Raw genomic sequence first — 24,355 nt, 5'->3', positions numbered from 1 at the left:
TGATAGCTGCTTCTGTTCCTTCTTCTGGAGCAACAATTTTCTTTAAAACCTTACAACTCGTTAACGCAAGATATTGGAGTTGTTGGAGGCTTTTGGCTATTGACAAAGGGAACACATATTTTATTTTATCACATTTAAATAAGGTCAAGTGTGTCAAATTTTGATAAGAAGAAGTTAAAAGTTGGCTATCCCAAATCTTTTCAAAACTAATATTCTTCAATTTTAAAACCTCTAAATCACGAAAGTGAACCTGCAATCAAAGTAAATTGTTGTTTCAAAATCTTAAAAAGAAATAATTGACTCATGCATTTACCATGACATTCCATAATATTAACAATGTATTTTTTTTGTCTCTAAAAATATTAACTACAGAAGCAAGCATGAATTAATGAAATCAATACTTTCTAGTGAAATTGATGCAAGCATGAATTAAAAAAGAAATTTAATTCACTTGAAAAATTAAAAAGAAATGCAAAAAGGAAAATAAGCATATAACAAATAATTGAATACTACAACTAACAAATGAGAATAAGCATAAGAGAATATAAAAAAGCAAAGTACAACAAGTTATCACCTTTTCCTTAAGTGACAACTTGAACTAAAAATTCTTACTAGTAAAATTGAACTAAAAATTTAATGCACTAGAAAAAAGAAAAAAGAAAAATAAGCATATATAACAAATAATTAAATAAAAAATTTATCACTATAATAAATTATGAAATTAATTATAATTTCCTATTATTCACATATAATTTAGTATATTAAATTTTGTTAATTATTTATGAAGATGTATTTTAAGTTAATTATTATTGAGGATTTTTATTTTTATTTTTTTCCTTTAATATTTTTCTGTAAGAAATAGGGATGAAATTTTTAGAAGTCATTGAGTCAATCATGATTGATCTACAAAACCATCAAAACAAAATCCAATCAGCTTTTTAATTATACTCTTAAAACAAAAGTTTAGTTAATGGCTTATTTGTTGAAGCCTTCAATTATTTATTTTTTAAATTTCAAATCAATATAAAAATTAAATAGTTCAAAAGCTGTTTTCGAAAACTACTAATTAAATATATCTTTTAAATTTTTTTTTGAAAAATCTTAATTCTTTGATTTTGTTTTTTTATCATGTTTCCTCATTTTGAAATGATCTATTTTACATAAATGATAATAAAAATTTTCAAAAACTGAAGATTGAGGCAGTTAGAATTCTTCTAGTATTTAAGTTCAATATTCATGAAAAATGATTAAGCTCATTAAGCTTTATTAAAGAATAATTTTATATGTACCCAAAATTAATACCCAAAATGATACCCACTGATGTGGCAGCCAACGTGACAGATGCCATTTCATGTCCCACGTTGACAACTTACCACATTAGTTGAAAAAAGAATAACAAAAAAATTAATGAAATGTCTTTTTTTTTATAAAATAAAGATATGGCACAATCTATTAAATTTTTTGAAGAAAATTTTTCCTCTGATGTGGCAAATTGCTAATGTGGCAAATGAGATGTCATCTGTCATGTTGGCTGCCACATCAGTGGGTATGATTTTGTGTACCAAGCTTGGGTACATGTAGCTTTGCTCTTTATTAAAAAAGAAAAAGGAGAGGCAGTTAAAATGTATGATTTATAACCTATAACATTATCCTATATAACACGTACAAAGAATTCTATACATATCAAATTGGCAATTACCCTAATATAATTTCTTTCAAAATTAAACTGATTTTTATTCTTGTTGAGTACCAAATCATGTTGATAAAATTTTGAAATGAGTAATATAATGTGCACTAATAATGAGTACCAAATTAGATATCAATGATGATGTGTCACATGCAATTTAATGTATTTTAAGTTATTAAATTATTAAATTAATTAAAAAATTTGAGAGATAAAAATATTTCAGGCCAAGCAGAGAAAAACTATTAGCCCACATGGTTTTAAAAAAAAAACTATTTTTAATCTTTTTCAATAAAAAAATTTATCACTATAATAAATTATTAAATTAATTATAATATTCACATATAATTTAGTATATTAAATTTTGTTAATTATTTATGAAAATGTATTTTAAGTTAATTATTATTGAGGATTTTTATTTTTTTCCTTTAATACTATAAGAAATACGGATGGAATTTTTAGAAGTCGCTGAGTCAATTGTTTTGAATTTATGTAATATATTATAGACAATTTTTATAGAAAAAAAAAATGAATAAAATTGGATTCTTATACCTTTTGGTCAAAGCACGGGACATTTGGCTCTGAAGAGATCATCTTAAATTTAGGACAACCTCTAACCATCAACTCTTTTAATTTCGGCCATTCTGAAGTATGTATTCTAGGATAGAAATCTGTAAACTCTGGTAGAAATAGAAGGTTCACTTTGGTTACCTGCGGAAAGGAAAAATTGACAACTGCTTCTGTTCCTTCTTCTGGAGCAACAATTCCCTCTAAAACCTCACAACTAGTTAACTTAAGGTGTTGGAGTTGTTGGAGGCTTTTGGCTATTGACAAAGGAAATACATATTTTATTTTATCACATTCAAATAGGGTCAAGTGTGTCAAATTTTCATAAGAATAAGTTGAAGATTCTTTGTTCCAAATCTCTCCCAGACCACTCTTCAATTCGAGAACCTTTAAATTATGAAAGATAACCTGCAAACAAAGTTAATTGTTGTTTTAATATTTAAGAACTCAAAAGAAAATCTTAAAGAAATAATTGACTCTTATGAATTTTTCATGACATGCCATTAATATTAACTATGTATTTTTTTCATGAAATGTGTGTTGGACAAAAATTAATAACCTTATGGACAAAAATTTCGGAGATAAAACTATTTCAAGCCAAGCAGAGAAATACTATCAGCCCATATGATTTTTAAAAAACTATTTTTAATTTTTTTGATAAAAAATTATACCTATAATAAATTATTAAATTAATTATAATTTCCTATTATTCACAAATAATTTAGTATTATTAAATTTGTTAATTATTTATGAAGATGTATTTTAAGTTAATTATTATTGAGGATTTTTATTTTTTAATTATTTATGAAGATATATTTTAAGTTAATTATAATAAATTTTTATTTTTGTCAAAATTAAACTGATTTTTATTCTTGTCCACTACCAAATCATGTTGATAAAATTTTGAAATAAGTAATATAATGTAAACTTACAATGAGTACTAAATCAGATATCAATGTGCAATTTGATGATTCAATTTGATGATTTTGAAATAATCATCAAATTGCTTATTAGCTGAAGCCTTTGATTATTTATTTTTTAAATTTCAAATCAATATAAAAATTAAAAAGTTCAAAAGCTGTTTTCGAAAACTACTAATTAAATTTATCTTTAAGTTTGTTTTTGAAAAATCTTAATTATGAAACTTTACATAAATTTCAGTAAAATTTTCAAAAAGTGAAGATTGAGGGAGCTGGAATTCCTTTAAGATGCCTACTTTGTCTCTTGGAAACATCAACAACCAGTTGAATTTACTTCTATATAAGTTCACTATTAATGGAAAACAAATATTGAGATCACTGAGCATTACCAAAAAAAAAAAAAAGGAAAGAGATAATTCTGTTGTTTCAAATTTATATGTATAAAAAAGGTTTTTTAACATTCGAAGAGGAACCAAATTAGATACTCATACCTTATGGTCCAAGCACAAAGAATTTGGCTCTGAATTGAATATCTTAAATTTGTCACAACTTTTCATCTCCAACCTTTTCAACTTTGGCCATTCCAAAGTATGTATTCCAGGATAAAAAGTTGCAAGTTCCGGTAGATTTTCAAGCTCCAAAAAGGTTACTTCAGGAAAGACAACACTGGCAGCTGCTTCTGTTATTTCTTCTATAGCAACAATTTCCTCTAAATCAATACAATCATTTATCTCAAGGTATTGGAGTTGCTGGAGGTTTTTGGTTATGGTATAAGGAAACACAAATTTTATCTTTGTACATCTCCGCAATGTCAATTCTTTCAAATTTTCAAAGGAGGAAGATGGAAGTTGACAGTCCCAAATCTTTCTAAAAATAATATTCATCAATACCAAAACCTTTAAATCAGGAAAAATAACCTACAGTCAAAGTTAATTATTGTTTTAATATTTATGAACTCATATGAGAAAAATTAAAAAAAAAGTATTAGATAATAAAATTGAACTGAATCTGAAAATTTAAGTCACTAGTAAAAAAAATGCAAGAGAGAATACTACAACTTCGTGTTAACAAATGAGAATAAAACTAAAAGAAAATAAAAATATATATAACAAACAGGTACAATAAGTTATAGTAAATCAAACCTTTTTGTTAAAAAGCAATGTGATTTCATTTGACTGCAAATTGAATTTTGAATGTTTATGATCATCTAAATATTCAGCTAAGCATAAGAGTTCAACATTCTTAATTCTGCATAATTCTTCCAAGTAGATGGTAGGATTGAATATCAATTTCAATATCCTCAAACACTTTTGTTCACCAATTCTTGGATATTGGTATGACCAATTTCCCACTGATATTTTGTATTTGTACCTTATAAACTCTCTAGAAAAAAAGTCTTCAGGCAAAACCTTGTCATCTTCAATATCCAACTCTACACTAGCGAGATTAGACAAGAGCTTCAATTCCTCAAGCACTTCAATCTTCCACTGAATAGGGCACTCTTTCAAATAAAGTTCTTCCAAATTGGATAATTTTGATATCACATTTGGAGCAATAACTTTCAAATTACGGCAATTGCTCAAATCTAACAATCTTAGTTGAGTTAATTGACCCATTTCTGTGGGAAACTCCTTAATGTAAGAATTTCGTAAGCTAAGGACCTTTAGCTTATTAAGCTTTCCAATAATAGGAACACCTTCAATGTTGCTCTTATCTAAACACAATGTTTGAAGGTTTTTCAAATGATGAATTGATGATGGCAATGACGTTTGTTGTAGTCGAACCAAATTCAATACTCTAAGCTTTGGCATCACCGTAAAAAAGCCCTCCGGGATTTTAAAAGAGAAGTTCCACATATAAGTCATATTGAAATATTCAAGATTTGGACAATCCAAATCGTTAGGCCAAAGTTGACTAATAATAGTATTTTCACTTGGTAAAGAGATCATTGTGCATTTCTTGAGTTTGTCTCTATCCTTCCAATCTCGTTCAATGTCATTTCTTGTTGTAAACACATGGTGCTCCTCATGTGCAAATGTTATGGCAACATCACGAATAACATCATGCATAGCAAATTGGTCGCTTTCAACCCCGTCAAGTAACAAACAAACATCTTTTAGGTCATGAACCAATTTATCTAGTCTATCTCGTGCGCCTTCCATTGTCAAATTAACTCCGCCAAGTATATTCAGGCACACAACATGTTTGAACAAGTTTAAAATGGAAGTATTATTTTCCATTAGACTGCAAATTAAAAACGTTTTCTTAAGTTCATCACTTAAATATTTGTAACTCAAGGCGATCTTTGTGTACTCCTTTTCAAGGAATCTTGTATACTTTACTTCTGAAAGTCCTTTCAATTCTTGTAATGCGTACTTCCAATCAGATGAATCACTCTTGTTTCTTAATGCTTTAGCTATTGCACTAATGACAAGAGGTAATCCCCCGCACTCCTTGCATACATCATTTTGTAGAGAATACAATTCACGTGTTTGAATAATATTTCTTGCAAAGAGATCTAAGATTATACAAATTCTATTTTTTTTATTTACATACATACTTTAGATTTAAAAACAAGAAAAGTTGTAAATGTTGAATTTCAATCTTTTCCAAATAAATCCATCAATTTTTTTTTTAATCTAAATGAATTCCATTTTATAATATCAAATATAATTCCTCTTAAATTTTTATTTTTAAAAATCTATAATTGGACATGGTAACATAATAAGTGGCAAATAGTGCCTCTCTCAAAGTGTTTGAAAAAGATACAAATTAATATCTTGAATGCAAAATAGTTTTATATAACAAACAAGAGAAAAATAGGTTCTTAAGATTATTTATTCATACACAAATTCAGTGGAAAAATTTATGTTTATTCATGTTCAAAATCTATTAAATTGTAACCGTCCTTAGAGTCAAGCTTCATAATAGTTTAAAGTCTTCACATTATACAAAATTTGATTAAGCTTTTAAATGCAAATCACAATGCTGCATGGAGTAAATTACATGTCCACCCAAGGTTTGACCTTAAAAATTTTTTTACACCCTTATTTAACATAAATAACACTTTTTCACTCACAATTAAACTTTATTAAGAAAATTGTAAAAGTGCTTACTTTTAGGAGAACAATTAACACAATAAAATCAAAGAAAAAAATTTGATGTCTAGAATAGGGGTGGATTTCGAGCTTGGATCAAAGGCATAATGTTCAGTTCGAGCTCATTTGATTTGATGAACAATGCCATTGGAGAGCCACCAACATTGTCAACACTTAACAATGTCTAATTCAAAGTGATTAACAACGTCATTGATAGTATGAACAATGTCATTGGATGGATAAATAGGTCAATTCTTAAATTGAGCTACTGATCTAAAGCTTTTGTTTAAAATCAACTCATTTGATCTGTACTGTAAATTCAATTTGAAACAGTTTGGATTTGATCCACTCTTAATCGTAAGTGTGAATATAATAAAACTGAGTTGGACATGATATTTTAAATAAGTCAATATAATGTTTTTTATCAAGAACACAAGTGAAATTAAAATTTGAAGTTGGAATTTGGTCATGTTATAATTAATTTGATATTTTGATATTCACATCAAAGAATTAAAAGATAGAATTAAAATGTGTTGATCTAGAAAACATACAAAAGAAAATTCTATAACATAGTTACCTGCCATTTTGGTGAATAGGGTCCAAGCTTCTTCTTTATTTAAAATGCCCATCCCGAAATTATTTGTGGAACCCATCCTCTCCAACACATCTAAGTTTCTTGTTGTGAACAAAAGTTTATTTCTTCCACGATCAGCTCTGCGAGGAATTCCTAGTGTCTTATCAAGTTCTAGAGGTTCCCAAATATTATCTAGAATTAAAAGGATATTGTTGTCCTTCATTCTTGAATACATCTTATCTGCCATTTCACTTTCATTTTCGTTTTGAAATTTTAGATCCAATTTTTTTGCAATTGTTGTCTGAATCTTCTTTACATCAGGAGATTCTGAAACCTGCAAGACAAAATAATATACGCCCATTCAGAACCAGATCATAAAGCAAACCTTAACTGATAAACAATATTGTATTGAATGTTTCTTTACCTCAACCAAAACAATGTCCTCAAAGAGCTTATCCTCCTTGGCTTTCCTACCAAGTTCCTCTACAAGCGTGGTCTTCCCAAGACCACCCATCCCATAAACACCAATCATGTACACATTCTCATCATTTAGAGCATCCCATACATTCTTTACCAAGGAGTTTCTTGATTCAGAAGTCAAATAATCTTCATTAGATATAAACCGGCGATCCGGTGGATTAGAAGGTTTGGAAATGGGACTCAATTCCTTCTCTTTTTGGAGGAGACGATCAATATCATCGTGCTTTAATTTAAAAGCTTTCTTGCTTTTTCTGTAGTGAATGACAAAGTTGGGGCACAATCCCTTGAAACAACGCGGGTCGTTCGCTTTCTCTTGAATTATTTGCTCTGCTTTAGTAATGGTCTTCTCCACTTCTTTCTGCCAGTCCTTAACATTCTGATTGATCTCTTCCACATTTCTTTCAGCAGCAGTAACCTTACGCTGAACTTCATCTCTTGTATACTCCAGCTTCTTAACTTCCTCTTCGAGATTTTTGAAATTGGTAGTGTAGTTGAACAAGTACTTAAATTGACGCCAAATCGGAACAGCCAACCACTCGGCAACTTGAAGGACAGGACTCACCACAACCCCGGCAATATCAGCCATTTTTTAAAACTTTTTTCAGGTTTGAAAAACAGAAGTAAAGAAAATGAAAATAATTAAAATACAACAGCCGAAATTAACAATAAATACGAGAAATGATAATTCTTTCTAGTAATCGAGAAATAACTGAAAGCAAAAAGGCTTTTTTTTTTTTGAAGAAATCAGAAATATTGAAATAGAAGAAAATAAAGAATTAGAAATAGGGCAAAAAGATTCTGAAATAAAGAAAGTAAAACAGAGAAAGTAACAGGGCAACCAGGGTGCGAACTGAAGAAATCAGGGGAACTAGTTTCCGAGAGATTTGTGACAGGGCAAGTAAGGCGCAAACCAAAGGAATCAAAGGATGTGGTTTCAGAGAGGTTTGCAAGTGAAAGTACTTAGAATGATTGAAAGAGAAGAAATGTGAAGATGATAAAAGAGAAATGAAAGTTCCACCAAATTCAATTCATTGGCATCTTCCAGGAAGCAGCCACATAACAACTCAGATTATACTCTTCAAATATCTTGAGTAAAAATATGAAAATAGGAAATTTCTCCAGTGGAAGGATTTTGAATTTTTTTTCCTTTCAGATTTTGAAAAGTAAATTTGACTCGTATCCATTTTTATCTTCGTCTTCACGTGGTGGGTCTCTCGTACACTCATTTTCTTAGTTTCATACCTGAGAAACAATAAGTTATAATTTCACAAATTGTTTGTCAAATTATTTTCAGAACAGTAACAATTCTTTGTTTTTGGTGGCACTCCACTTATTTTTAATTCAACTCTTAATTTATGAGAAAATTGATCAGAAAATTTTATTGTTGTCATGGAAATAGACTTTGAATGAATTCAACATCATTCACGTGGTGGGTCTCCACTGTAATCTCTCTTCCCTGCTCTCATAAACTCATTTACACCTTCCAAAAAACTGCCACATGACATTGACTTTGACTGTACTTTTCAAATTAATACCTGGCAAAATCAATTTCTTCCTTCCTTTTTCTTACTTTCGTATCTCATCAACAGCAAATTACAATTTCAGACACAGTTTATTAAATTATTTTCAAAACAAGAACCCAAAACTCCTACCAAAAAAACATGGCATGCATCTCTCCTTCCGATGACATTATCAAATATATTAATTAATTAGTATTCTTGATCTTGAAGAATCAGAGGAGAGAAAGGGTACCGATTGTACCTTCCTTCTTCAAATTATTATTATTATTATTATTTTAGTCTTACTCTTTTTTTAATCTTTTATTATTATTGTTAGTGTACATCACAAAATTATAATAAACCAAAAAGTCCAATCTCAACTCAAGGTTTTGTATCCCATTGAAATTTTAATTTGATAGTTTAGTTTGAATTATTCTAATATAATAATATTGTTAATCAATTCGATGATATTATTTATAAGTTGTTAATATTATTTATTTCATTAATAATATTATTTATTCTTATAATAATCTTAAACGATATTTTTGATAAACTCAAATAAACTTAATCTTGAACTAACAATTATGGATTCACGTCAAACTTCAATCAATCTATATTCAAATAGAACTCAACTTGAATATAATTTTAATTGCTTTTGTAGTTTATGAGTAATTCTACTACAACAAATTGTTGCAACAAATTTATGATATGATTTGTGAATTTATAGATTGGGTAGAGGTCTCATGAGAAGGTTTACGATAGTTTTAAGTTTATTGTGAATGATGGATTATCATCTCAATTCATTTACAACATAAAATGAAATGAAAGTTCCACCAAATTCAACTCATTTGACACTTGAAATTACCACTCACCTCATTAATATGTGATGAAAAATGAAGAGTAGAAAGTAATAGGTAGATAAATATAAATAAATGTTTAGTTATGACTAAATTGTATAACTATAACATGTGATTGGATGATAAGATTTGTTCTTATTTTAAAATTACTTAATTAGATATTAATATATTAAGTTATATGAAAAGTACGTAAAAAAGTATATATTAATCTATTTTTTATTATTTATATTTTTAATTTATAAATAATAAAATATTTTAATAATATTTTATTATCAGTGGTGATATAACATATTACTTTGTTTAGTTTTTATTATTATTAGTAATGTGACACATTACTTTATTTGATTTGTATTTTTTATTACTCGTGGTGATATAACAGATAATAAAAAAGTTAATCTGATTACTAATTCTATCATATGTATTAATAGAGTACCAAATTAATCTCTTGATTTAGTTATAATTCTATTTTTAATTATTAATTTTTAAGACAAAAATACTCTTATTTTTAATTAATATAACAAATAATATGAATAATATTTTAAAATAATTATACTTAATAAACTTTGAGTAAAATAATATTTTAGTAATATTTTATTATATTTAGTAAAAATAATAGTTATTTATAATCATCAATTTTTATAATACTTTATGTTCGGTAACCTTGTAAGTAATGTTTTATTTTTTATAATAAAATATTATTCTAGCCAAACATATTAGATCATTAATCTAATAAAACCAGAGACATCTATCACATAACAAAAACTATACTATTCAAATATCTTGATTAAAATTATGAAAAAATCTTTCATGATTGTTAAGGAGATAAAACAAGAAATTTCATGTGCAAGGAGACTAAATAAACTTTTTTATCTTCTTTTGCAAAGTTGGGAAGACTGAATAAACCTTGTAAGTTGGTCTTTAATATAATTCCCCTTTCTGCTTTTTCTTATTTCATACTTCATGAACTCATTTGCATCTTTCAAGAAGTTGCCACATTATAGTAACTTTACTTTTCAAATTAGAGTAGGGTAATGTTAAAATCAACTAGTACTATAAGCTTAAATAATGAATATAATTTTATATATAAATAATGATATGTTATTATATAATTAAGTATTGTTTTATTTTTAATTTAAAATTATTGAATTATATAATTATGTATTATTATTTATGCATAAAGTTATACTCGTAATTTAAATTAAAGAAAGTTCAGATCAATCACAAACTTGGTGCATAACACAACCTAGTTGGAAAATTATTTCCAATAATTGTTAAATAAACATTATTTTCTATATTATTAGTTAAAACAACATAAAAAAATCCTATATTCGAATCACACATTATTTACAGGTTGATTTAGTTTAACTAAACTAATTCAATTTAACTAAATATTTAAGTTGATTCAGTTTGAGTTTAGTTTAAATTCTTATATGATAATATTATTAATTTTATTAATAATATTATTTATAAGTTATTGATATTATTTAAGCATGGATAACATTATTCTAATGAAATTATGGATAACATTATTCTAATGATAATTTTAAAGTACAAAAGAGAGGATTGTATTGTTCTGACCTCATTTGTTGTTGTGGATAATGAAGCATAAAGTAGATAAAGTTAACATTGGCTAAACTTTATTAAGTGCTTACCAATTAATTTCCCTTTCTATCAATTATAGAAACTCAATTATTAGTCTCACCGTGTTACAAGAATGATTGTTGCAGAAAAAAAGTGCAATCATGGGAAAACTGGTGGATAATGGTATCCTGCCGTGGACCCCTTCACTTTCTTCTAGTTGAATGACTATGACCAATCTAGGTCAACCATTACGGGATCCTCTTCTGGCAATACCCATATAAAAATATATATGTACATTTTGACATAACATTTTTTCAGAGCAACTCATTCCACAAGAAAGCGCAAAAGGAATACAAAATAATACATTCACCAAAGCTACATTTTTTGTATATTTAGGGTATGCTTGGTTTTGATAATTTTTTATTATTAAAAATAAAATATTATAAAAAATGGATTATTTATAAATTATTATTATGTTTAATTATCTTAAAATATTATTTTACTTAAATATTTAATTATTTTAAAATATTATTCATATTACTTGATATATTTATTGAAAATGAGAGTATTTTTGTTTTTAAAAATTAATAAATAAAGATAGAATGATAAGAAAATCAAGATTATCTTGGTAATCTTTTAATACATAAATAGATTATAGTAATCAAAATATCTCTATATTACCCCTAATTAGTAAATTCGTGTATTATACATGTTTATCGTATTTTCTCATTTTAAACATATTTACTCATACCTTTAAACTCTAAATCGTATGAAACATATATTTTATATACTTATCATACTAAACCAACATTATAAGTTGTCATTTTTTTTTTATAAAAAATAAAATAATATCATTTTATAATATACAAAATAATGTTATTTTATATAAAACTCATTCCTAATCATAACAAATTGTGGTTTTTTCCCTCTGAAAATCGAAATCCCTTAGGAGAAAGAAAAAAACTATAGCTTAATGTGAACATGGTGAATTTATTATAACTTTGCAGGGAATAATTGGTTAAAGTGGAGTCCCAACACGTCAACAAAGTAATATTTATTAAAATAAAATAAAAAGAGGATTGTATTGTAGAATTGACCACTGGCTTTATTTATTTGTTGTGGTGGAAAAGCAACTGAGCTGGTTTCCAACCCTACTGCTATGTACCCACAATTATCATAAAAGAGATCAGTATGACTATGACCAATCTAGGCCAGGCCAGTATGAGCTGGTTTCCATTACAAAAGAGATCAATTGTTACTCTTACTGTATTACAAGAAATATTGCTACTGGAATATAATTTCTACTGTACAAAATCATGAAGCTTACAGGGAAAAGAAGTGCAAGTATAAATTAAACTTTTTCACAGTGGAACAGGCCAAAATAAATAAAAGAAAAGGCTGGTTTGAATACATAAACAGACAAGCATGATAACAATGCCGAGAGCAATTTGATAGACCAGTGGTCTTTCATCTCACTACATCCCTCTCTTAACAATTGAATTTCAACATCCAAACAATTGAATTTTAACTATGAATATAGAATGTGTTTATTCTCTTACAGAAAATAGTAATAAAAACTATAAGAAATGTATTGAAAGTAGCGGTGCCAACCCCCTCCCTCTTTTGGCTGTAAACTCCCCTTAAAGAATTATTGAATTCTTGCCTGCCCCTTCTTCATCCCATCTTCTCTTTTTATAGTCTGTTATCTGCCCTAATGCCTTGATTTCAGCTTCCATTATCTACCCGGATTTTGCCTCTTTGCTGTCTTCTGAATTGCCTCATTGTTTGTTGTTTTCTCCTGATTATGTGCCTAAGATCTTCTTGTGTTTAATTATTTTGCTTTCCTTTTGTATATATATGTGCATAATTGGAGGCCTAACACATAACTATTTTATTAATGAATTACTCAACTTGTGTGATGAAAATGTTGAGAGGTTTCATTGAGTGAAAAACAGAGCTTTCATTAGTATATATACATTTTCTGAGGGTCCAGGTTGGTAATCCTGGGCACTCTAAATCTAGGCCTTTGAAAATCAATCAAACAAACACACCGTTTTTGCTTACTTTCATGCCTGATCAACAGCAAATTACAATTCCACACTGTTTGTTAAATTATTTTCAGAACAAGAACTGAAAGTTCCTACCAGAAACACATGGCATGCGTCTCTCTTTTTCTGATTACATTATAAAATATATTCATTCATTAACTAATTAGTATTCTTGAACTTGAAGATTCAGAGAGGAGAAAAGGTACCCATTGTACTTTCTTTCTTCAAATATTACAATTCTGTACCTTCTTCTTTCAAAATTTTTATTATTATAGTCTTACTCTTTTTTTAATCTTTTTATTATTAATTGTTAGAAAAACAGACTGTATAAAATGGTATATCAACTAAATGGAGATGACAATTTTAGTCTGAATTTAAGGTCTCTAACCTTAATGAAGAGGAGATTTTTTGATAGAAATAAGAATAAGGATAAAAAAATTTCTATAATCGAGGATAAGAATACATGTATTCTGTCACCGCACCACTCTGTCCCCACCCTACCTCCGTCCGTATCCTCATTCCCTCTCTTTTATATTAATATATTTACTTAAAATACTAATATATTTTCATAGTTTTAGATTATTTATGTTTTTTAAATTTATTTATGTTTTAGTTGTGCATATTAAAGTGATTAATATATAATATTTGTGACATTTAAAATAGTAAATTGGTTTTGATTTTACGTAATTTTGTTGTTTAATATATTTATGTTATATTTAGAGGATACAGAAAGAGAATTTTTTCTCACAAGGAAGGGATGAAGAATCTTTGTTATCCTTGCAATGGGGACAAGGACGGGGACGAGGATATCAATCCCCTCCCAGTTGCCATCCCCACAGAGAAATATCATAAGCTAAAAACTCCTATCTCAACTCAAGGCTTTAATGTTTCATTTGTGATTGGATACAACCTAAACTAGTTTGATTTAATTAAGTGTTTAACTTCATTCGAGTTAAATTCAAATTAAAATTTCAATTTGATAGTTCAGTTTGAGTTTAATTTAAATTCGTATATGATAATATTGTTAATCATATTGGCCATATTATTTATAAGTTATTGACACTATTTATTTCATTGATAACATTATTTATCCTTATGATAATCTCAAACAAACATTGTCAATAAACTCAATCTCAAACTAAAAATTATGGATTCGTGTCACATTTGAATCATTCCATATTCAAACAGAATTCAACTCAAATTTAATTCTAATCACTTCTATAGTTATAAGCACTTCTACAACATATTGTTACAACAAATTTTGGACACAATCTGCAAATTTGCAGATTAGGGTGAGACCTGATGAGAAGGCTTATGAGGCATCATGATGCATCTACAAAAATTAAAAACATAAAAAAAAAATTATATTTACAATGAACACGTATCAATTCATTTTAAGTTTATTACAAATGATGAATTATCATCTCAATTCATTTACAACATGAAATGAAGGTTGCACCAAATTCAACTCATTTGACATTGGAAATTACCACTCATCTCATTAATATGTGGTGGAAAATGAGGAGTCACAAAGTAGTAGTTAGATAAATATAAATGTATAATTATGACTAAATTGTATAATGGTAACATGTGATTGGATAATAAGATTTTTTTTCTTATTTTAAATAACTTAATTAGATATTAATATATTAAGTTATACGAAAAGTATGTACAATATGTATATTATGGGGTTGTTTGGTTAAATACGTAAAATGATTAATGTGTTAATCTATTTTTTATTACTTATATTACTTTATTTGATTTATAAATAATAAAATATTTCAATAATTTTTTATTATCAATGGTGATATGACATATTAATTTGTTTAGTTTGTAAATAATAAAAAATTTTGATAATTTTTTATTACCTGTAGTGATATGACAAGTAATAGAAAAGTTAATCTGATTTCCAATTCCACTATAGGTATTGATAGATTACCAAACTAATCTTTCGTTTTAGTTATAATTCTATTTTTAATTATTAATTTTTAAGAAAAATTACTCTTATTTTTAATTAATATAACAAATAATATGAATAATATTTTAAAATAATTATACTTAATGGCATTTAAGTAAAATAATATTTCAGTATTCTTTTATTATATTTAATAATTATTTATAGTTACTAATTTTTATAATATTTTATATTTAATAATCTTATAATTAATGTTTTATTTTTTATAATAAAATATTATTCTAACTAAATATATTAGTTCATTAATCTAATAAAACCATAGACATCTACCACATGATAGAACTGTATTCTTTAAATAGTAAAAATAAAAATACCTCGATTGGAATTATAAAAAAAAATTTCATGATTGTTAAGGAGATAAAAAGGAAATTTCGTATACAAAGATTTTGAATGAATTTTTTTAACTTACCTTTTTTTTTATTCTTTTATAAAGTGGGGAGATTGAATAAAGTTTTAGATTTTGGAGACTAAATGATACTCTCACCAATCTTCATCTTTACATGGTGGGTCTTCACTGCAATTGCTTTTTCTTATTTCATACTAGCCAAAAGACTTATTCTCACCCAAGATATAGTGAAACCTGAAGTTTTATCCTCTAACTTTTAAAAATTTAAATACCCACCTATAAAATAATTTCTGTTAAAAATCTCAATTAAGGTTAATGGTAAAACCGTCATTTAACAAAAATTAAAAAAATCTAAATTTTTATCACATTCCCCCCTCAAATTGAAATCTCACAATTTCCCCCTCAAATTTTCCTTGAAAGTTTAAAAAGTGGTAATTTCCCCCTTAGGGTTTTTTCCTCCTTTCTTTGGTGACAATTTGCCTTCTCCGACTGTCAACCATCCTCCCTCCTGCCTTATCTCTCCATCTCGACCTCTCTTCCTCTCCTCTCTAACCATAGAGAGATGAAAATTGTCTAAAATTCTAAACAATTTTCGTCTAGAAATCCAGATGATTTTTATCTAGACGAGTCATCATCCAAATGAATCGTCTAGATCCATCCAATTCAGACGAATCCAAATGAAGTCATGGTTTAGGGAGAAATAGCCAAACTTTTCTCTATGAATTAGGGTTAAAAGTATTGTCGCCAATAGCCAGAGATGGTGGCCAAAGTAGAAGGAAGAAAACCCTAAGTTTGTGGGGGGGGGGGGGGGGGGGGGGATGCTATTTTTCAAAGTTTGAAAACTTTAGGTAAAAGTGAAGTTGTTAGGTTTTAAAACTTAGAGGGGAAATATAATGAATTTTATATTTTTAAAATATTTTTGTTAAATAATGATTTTGCCTTAACTTTAACTGAGTTTTTTAATGGAATTTTGCTTATGGGTGGATGTTGGAGTTTTCAAAAATTAGAGGGGGTTACTTTGAGATTTCACTATACCTTGGATGGGAACAAGTTTTTCGGCCTTTCATACTTTATAAACTCATTTACATCTTCTATAAAGTTGTCACATTACAATGACTTTACTTTTGAAATAGAGTAGAATTATGTGAAAATCAGAGAAGTATTATACATACAAAAAAAATGAATATAATTTTATACGTAAATAATAATATAATATCATATAATTAAATGTTGTTTTATCTCTAATTCAAAATTATTTAATCATATAATTATTTGTTATTATTTGTATATAAAATTATACTCTTTATTTATACATATAAGTTTATTGTTGAAATTAATATACAATTAATATACAATAAACTCATCGCTTTTTCTTAGTTTCATACCTGTAAATTACAATTTCACAAATTGTTTGTTAAATTATTTTCGGAATTGTTATTTTTTAAAATTACAATTTTTTACTCTTGTCTATTATTTATAAATTATTTTTGGAATCGTTATTTCAGAATCGTTATTCAATTTTTCATTCAAAACTCCTAATTCGTAAGAAAATCGATTAGAAAATTTTAAAGTTATGAAAACGCGTGATTTCATTAGTGTATGTGGTTTCCAGCTAAAAAGTGAGGCCTGATGTGTACATTGTTGATTGTTCAGAGACTTACAGGCTTACTTACAAGTTACAGCAGGAGAAAGACTCACATGGTGGTCCAACCGTTTCAGATTATTATCAGTGTAGTCCGTTCTTTTTTCAATCATTTCTAAGTCATTTCCATTGATCGTTAGTAAAACGGATAACATGAAATGGCGCAACGCAAAAATATCATAAACCAAAAAAATCTAAGTGACTCAACTTGACTTATTGCCTGGTTTGATTCCAAATTGAATTGAAATCGAAAAATTCAATCTGATAATTTAATTTGAGTTTAGTTTAAAATTTCATCTGATAATATCTTTTTACTATATCGATAACATTATTTACTCAATACTTTGTATTTCATTTGTGAGTGAATTAGTTTAATTTAACTAAATGTTAAACTTGGTTTGAGTTAAATTTAAATTTTATAATTTAATTTGAGTTTAGTTCAAATCTTTATACAATAATATTATTAATCATATCAATGATATTATATATAAGTTGTTGATACTATTTATTTCATCGTAAACATTATTCATCATAATGATAATCTTAAACAACATTTTCAATAATTTCAAATGAATTTAATCTGAATTGAACTCGACTCAAATATAAACTTAAATATAATTCTAGTCACTTTTGTCGTGTATGAGCACTTCTACTATTGCAATAAATTTTGGACACAATCCACGAATTTATAGATCGAGTCTTTGTCCTCTCTAGCACGTCCTCCTTCCAGTCGTGCTCCTTCCAACGGTATGCGACATCATCATCAACAAAGACCTTATATTTGTCTCTAGACGAAGATGATTTGTCTTGAGGCTGCATAGCGTCAAAAGGAGTAAGGTCAAAAGGAGAACATGCCGGAGAGAAAGAGACGTTGTCTGAAGATCATTGGTCGTAGTAAAAAAATTCAATCTGAAAAATTAGAAACCCTAAGAGAAAAATATTGTTTTTGAAAACTTGCGTTGGGAGGAAATTATTAGTTTTTTTGGTTTATGGGGAAAATGATATAACTAACGAACTATGTTAATTTTAACCACCTATGGGTGGGTAAATGGGATTTTAAAAGTTAAGAGAGGAAAACTTGGGAAATCAACGTACTTTGGGGGGGGGAGGAATAAGTCTTTTGGCCTTTAAACAAAAATAATATTTATAATGAACATGTATCAATTACTGTTAACTTTATTGTGAATGATGGATTATCTCAAGTCATTTACAACATGAAATGAAACAAAAATTCCACCAAATTCAGTTGATTTGACACTAGAAATGACCAATCATCTTATTTATCTGTGGTGGACAATGAAGAGTCAAGTTATAGCAAGTAGATTATTAATCTGATAAAGACAAAGACATCTTCCATGAACCAACGTGAAAGAGACTAAATCTGTCTTTCATCCATCTTCATCTTCATATGGTGGGTTTCCATTGTAATCTCTTTTCATCTTCACATTATTCCAATCTTGAGATATCTTTTAGTCTCCAGATATCAATCATTCAAAAGCCAATCATAAAAAAGATATGTATTTTTTTAGAACAGTAATATTTAAAATTACAATTCTTTGTTTTGGTGGCAATCCAATTATTTTTCATTCAACTCGTGATTCTAATTTGTGTGTGTGGTTTCTAACTAAAAAGTAGGTTGTGATGAAAATAGACTTTGAATGAATTCAACATCATTCACGTGGGTCTTCCCTGCTCTCATAAACTCATTTGCACCTTATGGGAAGCTTTCACATGAAACTCATCGTAGATTGTTGCAACAAAGTTTGAACATGATTCGTGGATTTACAATTCGGTTTGAGGCCTCACGAGAAGGCTTAAGAGCCATCATGATGCACTCTAAAAAAAATTAAAACATAAAAAAATTTATATTTACAGTTAACACGTATAAATTGGTTTTAACTTTACAGTGAATGATTATTATCTCAATTCATTTATAACATGAAATTAAAGTTCCACCAAATTTCAATTGATTTGACATTGGAAAATGAAGAGCATGTAGATAATTAATCTGACAAAGACAAAGACATCTTCCAAAAAGCAACCACAAGAAAGAGACAAAATTTGACTCTCATGCATCTTCATCTTCATCTTCACATGGTGGTTCTCCACTGTAATTTCTCTTCATCTTCACTATCTTCCAATCTTGAAATATCAACCATTCAAAAGATAGACAGAAAAGATATGTATATATACTCATAAATCTTGTTCACCCATTTTAATGCCACTAAAAATACCTTTGCTCATAGTTTGATTTTTGCTTTTGGCTCCCATACATTCAAATATATATTGTGGAAACTGAAGGGTCAAGTTGTAGGAGGTAAATAATTAATCTAACAAAGACAAAGGCATCTTCCAAGAAGCAATCACATGAAAAAGACTAAATTTGACTCTCATGCATCTTCATCTTCATCTTAACGTGGTGGGTCTCCCTTCACTATCTTGCAATCTTGAGATATCTTCCAGTCTCCAGATATCAACCATTCAAAAGCCAATAAAAAAAGATATGTATATATACTCATAAACCGATAAAAGTATTTATGTATGAAAGGATACAACGTACTTGTAAACACAGCCATTGCAATTGAAAAAACTTACCTCTCGACCTCAGGACTGTACCCAATTGAATATTTCATACATGTAGCAACTGCATATAGAACAATACATCTGATATAAACAAGATAAGTATGCTGAAGACACCTTCGTGTAAGTATCTACATCTGGATCCGGAACAGTGCCTGTCTCCTCTCTTTTACTGACTTCCATCATCAAATCTGCACAAGCAGAAACAAAAATAGCTATGTACCTATCAACTACTTGTGAGAATTGATTAGGTGGCTATGATTAAAACTTCATTGAATTAAATTTAAGGAAACCTACTTCCTCGGTTTCCAACACGAAGACATTGGGCAGCAAATTCAAGTGTTTCCCTCAGTCATCACAACAATATGCAGATCTTCTTGGCTTATATAAGCTAACGTTTTCTGGGGAACAAACTCATTCAACCGGTGACCATTGAAGGAAACTTTTCCCTTACTACCCCTGAAGAAAACAGAGACAAAACTGAGTTTGAGTTAAAGAAAGAAAGAAAAAAGAGAGAAAGGGTGAAGTTATAACGGGGTATGGTTTTGCCTGAAACTTCCTTTAAGAAGACGAGATTATTCTTTGGAGAAACGGAGCTTCTTCCTCGAAGGACATCCATTGCTGCTTTCTTCTTCATCTTCCATCCTTGTCATCAGGTTCTAGTCCCTTTCTTCTCCTCTCATCATCCTCGAATTCCTTCTAAAAGGAGTCAAATTAAAGAAAAATAATATCAATAAATTAAAGCCAATATTTCCCTTCAAAACCTATAATAATTTTAACAGGAACCAAGGATTAAAAAAAAAAAATGAATTTGATGGCCGTTAGAAATTTTTTAGAAAAATATAGAGGAAGCTAGTTGCATCTTAATAGTGGAGAGGGGTGTGAAACTGTGTGGTGGCCACTAGTTCCTTTTTTTTTTTTTTTTTATGTGAAACAAGAAAATGAGGGATTTTCTCAACAACCACCTCAATACTTTAAAAACATGTATAATCAATTTATTTTAACTATAACAATACATTAACTATAACATTGTAGTTTCTCTGTATGTACTTAATGTCAATTTCTTCCCAAAGGAGCCAACCTAAAAAAAATCATGTTAATCAAATTAAAGTTAATAATGTTAAATATGTTTAACATGAACCAAGGAGAAAAAAATATAATTTTTATAGTTGTTAGAAATTTCTTAGAAAAATATAGAGGAAGCTAGTTGTATCCTAGAAGTGAAGAGAGGTGCGAAAGTGTGTGGTGACCACTAGTTCAACAATAATGCTCACCATATACACAAATTCTTTTATGCAGTGCAAGGTTAATATTGTTAAAAACACAATTAATTATAATTAACACTGAAAATATAATATTCTTAAAAATTACTCAAATTTAAACTAATTAATTAAATAAATACCCATTGTTTGCATTCTTGTTGTATAGTTGTCTTCAAGCTATTATCCCCAATTTTCCTCTCTATGCCATTGTAAATGACATTGTCTAAATTTGGTGTGCGTAAGGTTCCTTGACAAAAACTCTCCAAATTGGGGCAATCTTTTATAATTAACTTTTCCAAAGATGGAAAACTAAAGGAGTAATTCCCAGAGTAAAAACTTGTGAGACTATGTAACCGTTCAAGTGACAGCTTGTTCAAATTGTTAAAAACAATCTCAGTAATTGTTGTTGCATCTCCTCCATTTTCTACTATTTCAATCAGCATTTCACAAGATGTTATGCTCAATTCTCTCAACTGCACCAAACTTCTAGCCATTGAAGGTGTAATTAACTTCAATAATTTGTTGCAGGAACTTACATTAAGAACTTTAAGGTTCTGGAAAGAAGTTGAGAATGACACTAGAGTCATCAATTTGCAACATTCAAATAATTCTAGAGCTTCAAGATTTGGAAGACCATATAGGTTCTCAATGTCTTTGTATTGACTACTAAATAGTCGAAGTGGAATATTTGCAGAGTTGCCATCAATGATTCTAAGAGTTTTAGATTGACGCCGCCAACAAATATTTGTCTCACCATCATATAATTCAAATAACTCCAAATTGAAGTTAATCTACAATTCATCAAAACGAAATCCAATTAGTTTTTGATAATTCTTACAACAAAAATTTAATTATTGCGAAGGAAAAACTACAGAAAAAATCAATACAATACTTACAAGTTTTTCTGAACATGATTAAATTCATGAAAAATGGAAATGCAATTAATTAAAAATCTCATGGAAAAGTCTGAACAGATTATAATTACTCAACCTTTCAATGTATTACCTGGAAGTATCCTCTACCTATCAATTCACAATCTGAACCATAATATATGCTTGTATAGGTGATGAAAATCATTATGTAAGTTGACTAATGACAGAATAAATTCAAACAAATAGAAAGTAATTAGTTTAAATTTGTTCAAATCAAACAAACATTGATTTTTCTTAATTTTTGTTTCGTGGAAAAATAGAGATGGCAAGAATTCCATGATTAAATTTTTGTATAAATATAATATATATAAGAAGAAAGTTAATTTTTTATTTTCGAGAAACAATAAAATAAGAGATTCTAACCTTATTATCCAAGAAGATAGATTTTGGATCTAAAATATTAAGCTCAGTCTCCACATTGTTTTCTTTTAAGCTCACATATTTGATACAATCTTTGACCACCAACTCTCTCAACTTTGGCAATTCTAAAGTATATATTCCAAGGTAGAAAGCTCTAAGTTCTGGTAGATCTTCAAGCTTCAATAAGGTTATATTTGGAAAGACAAAATCGACAACTGCATTTGCTCCTTCTTCTTTTGCAACAATCTCCTTTAAAACCTTGCAATTTTGAATCTTTAGTTGTTGGAGTTGGTGGAGGCTTTTGGCAATGGAAGATGGAAACGCATATTTTATGTTTTCACATTCCCACAAGATCAAGTGTGTCAAATTTTGATAGAAGGAAGTTGGGTGTTGGTTGTAGCCAATCTCTATAGAATTATCCTGGTGGAATGTCTTAAACTTCAAATTCAAATCAAGAGAGATGTCCTGCAATAAAATTTGATAATTATTTTATTATAAAGTAACTAAAAATGATTATGTGTCTTTCTTCTAAACTAAAAAAACTTGAAGAGATAAGTAAATATTTATACTAAATTAATTTAATGCATACCTGGTTTTTCTTTTTATATAATCCTTGTATGGTTTTATTAAGATCATTCTCTTCATTCTCTACTTCCATTTCCTCATAACTGATTTTCTGTAACTTTGGAGTGCTCAAGATTCCTTTACAGAAGGTTATTATATTCGGACAATTTTTTACATTTAACTCTTCCAGTGATGGAAAATTGAAAGTGTAATTCCCTGAGCAGAAACATATAAGACTTTCTATGCTATCGAATGACAACTTGCTCAAATTCTCAAAAACAATTTCAATTGTTGCATCTTCCTCAATTTCTAATATTTCCATCAACATTTCACAATGTGATATCTTCAATTCTCTCAACTGCACCAAACTTCTAGTTGTTGAAGGTGTTGTTAAGTTAACCAACTCATGGCAACCATAAACAAAAAGACATGTAAGATTTTGAAATCTTTGAAGGAGCCAAAGTGGAATAGGTGTTGACTTATAACAGGAGATTACAAGTTTTTTAGATTGACTCCACCAACTAATCCTTTCCGAACCATCGCTTAATTGAAATTCCTCCAAATCATGGTTGATCTACAAAGCCATAAAAATAAAATCCAATTAAGTTTGTAATTATATTATTAAAATATAAATTTAATTAATAACTTATTTTGTTTTACCTTGATTTTTTTCAAAAACTATTTTTTTCAAAACTACTAATTAAACATACTTCTTGATTTTTTTTCTTGGAAAATCTTAATCGTTTAATGTAATATATAATTTCAATATTCCTGAAAATGATTCAGCTCATTGCGCTTTCCAATAATATGAAAGACAATGCGCCTATTACATATATTTCTAATAAAAATAAAATTATATTTATGATTTTTCGAACCTAATAGTACCTTAAAGAGTTCTTAAAAAAAAAAATGCTATGAATTTGCATAGTGCAATTAAAATATATGATTTATAACCTATAAAATTATCTTGTATAACATAGACATTCAAAAAACTCTATCCCAACTAAGAATTCCTGCTCCAGTCATGGTCTTTTGAGTCTGGAACACCGTCTTTGCATCTCTGTATCCAAACACAACAAAAATAAACTCTTTTATCTCTCAGCCTATCCTTCATCTCTCTAGTTTTCTTTCCATCTATCTTGTGTAGCAATATTGGAGATTTTGGTATAAATTTTGTGCTTTTAATTCATTGTTTGAAACAATAGATCAATTTTTAACTTCATTTTTAAGTGGGTTTAATCCGTAATGTTTTGTTAGCTTTTGTGTTTGAATTTGTAGAAGTTGTTATTGTTCGCCAACTGTTCGATGAATTGCTGGATCAATACACTATTTATTTTTTAAAATTTATGTCTCAGCTAATTCCTTGCTTGTATTCCTTTTACTTAA

General features: G+C 28.2%; 2 protein-coding genes across 2 annotated transcripts in view; both read right to left on the bottom strand.

Moving 5' to 3' along the window:
• Positions 1-24,355, bottom strand: part of LOC123199683 — a 42,344-nt gene that overhangs the window by 8,903 nt on the left and 9,086 nt on the right. The window contains exon 7 of the mRNA XM_044614726.1: positions 22,995-23,543. Coding sequence (XP_044470661.1) covers positions 22,995-23,543 — 549 coding nt within the window. The remainder of the gene's footprint in view (positions 1-22,994; positions 23,544-24,355) is intronic.
• On the bottom strand, positions 3,997-8,467 carry LOC123208960 (probable disease resistance protein At1g61190). The gene is made up of 3 exons (XM_044626648.1): positions 7,268-8,467; positions 6,847-7,177; positions 3,997-4,088 (listed from the first exon to the last, which is right to left on the bottom strand). Exons 1-3 carry the CDS (start codon positions 7,907-7,909, stop codon positions 4,075-4,077), a joined length of 987 nt encoding a protein of 328 aa, XP_044482583.1. The 5' UTR covers positions 7,910-8,467; the 3' UTR covers positions 3,997-4,074.

This window comes from Mangifera indica, chromosome 2 (assembly GCF_011075055.1).
Source record: "Mangifera indica cultivar Alphonso chromosome 2, CATAS_Mindica_2.1, whole genome shotgun sequence".
Taxonomy (NCBI): domain Eukaryota; kingdom Viridiplantae; phylum Streptophyta; class Magnoliopsida; order Sapindales; family Anacardiaceae; genus Mangifera; species Mangifera indica.
The sequence above is the reverse complement of the archived record's forward strand: the minus strand, read 5'-3'. Positions and strand labels throughout refer to the sequence as shown.

Excerpts from the sequence above, each read along its gene's own strand:
- LOC123208960 (XM_044626648.1), bottom strand. The coding sequence starts at position 7,909 with ATGGCTGATATTGCCGGGGTTGTGGTGAGTCCTGTCCTTCAAGTTGCC. Across the intron at positions 7,178-7,267 it reads AGGACATTGTTTTGGTTGAG|GTTTCAGAATCTCCTGATGT; the intron begins GTAAAGAAACAT and ends TTTGTCTTGCAG.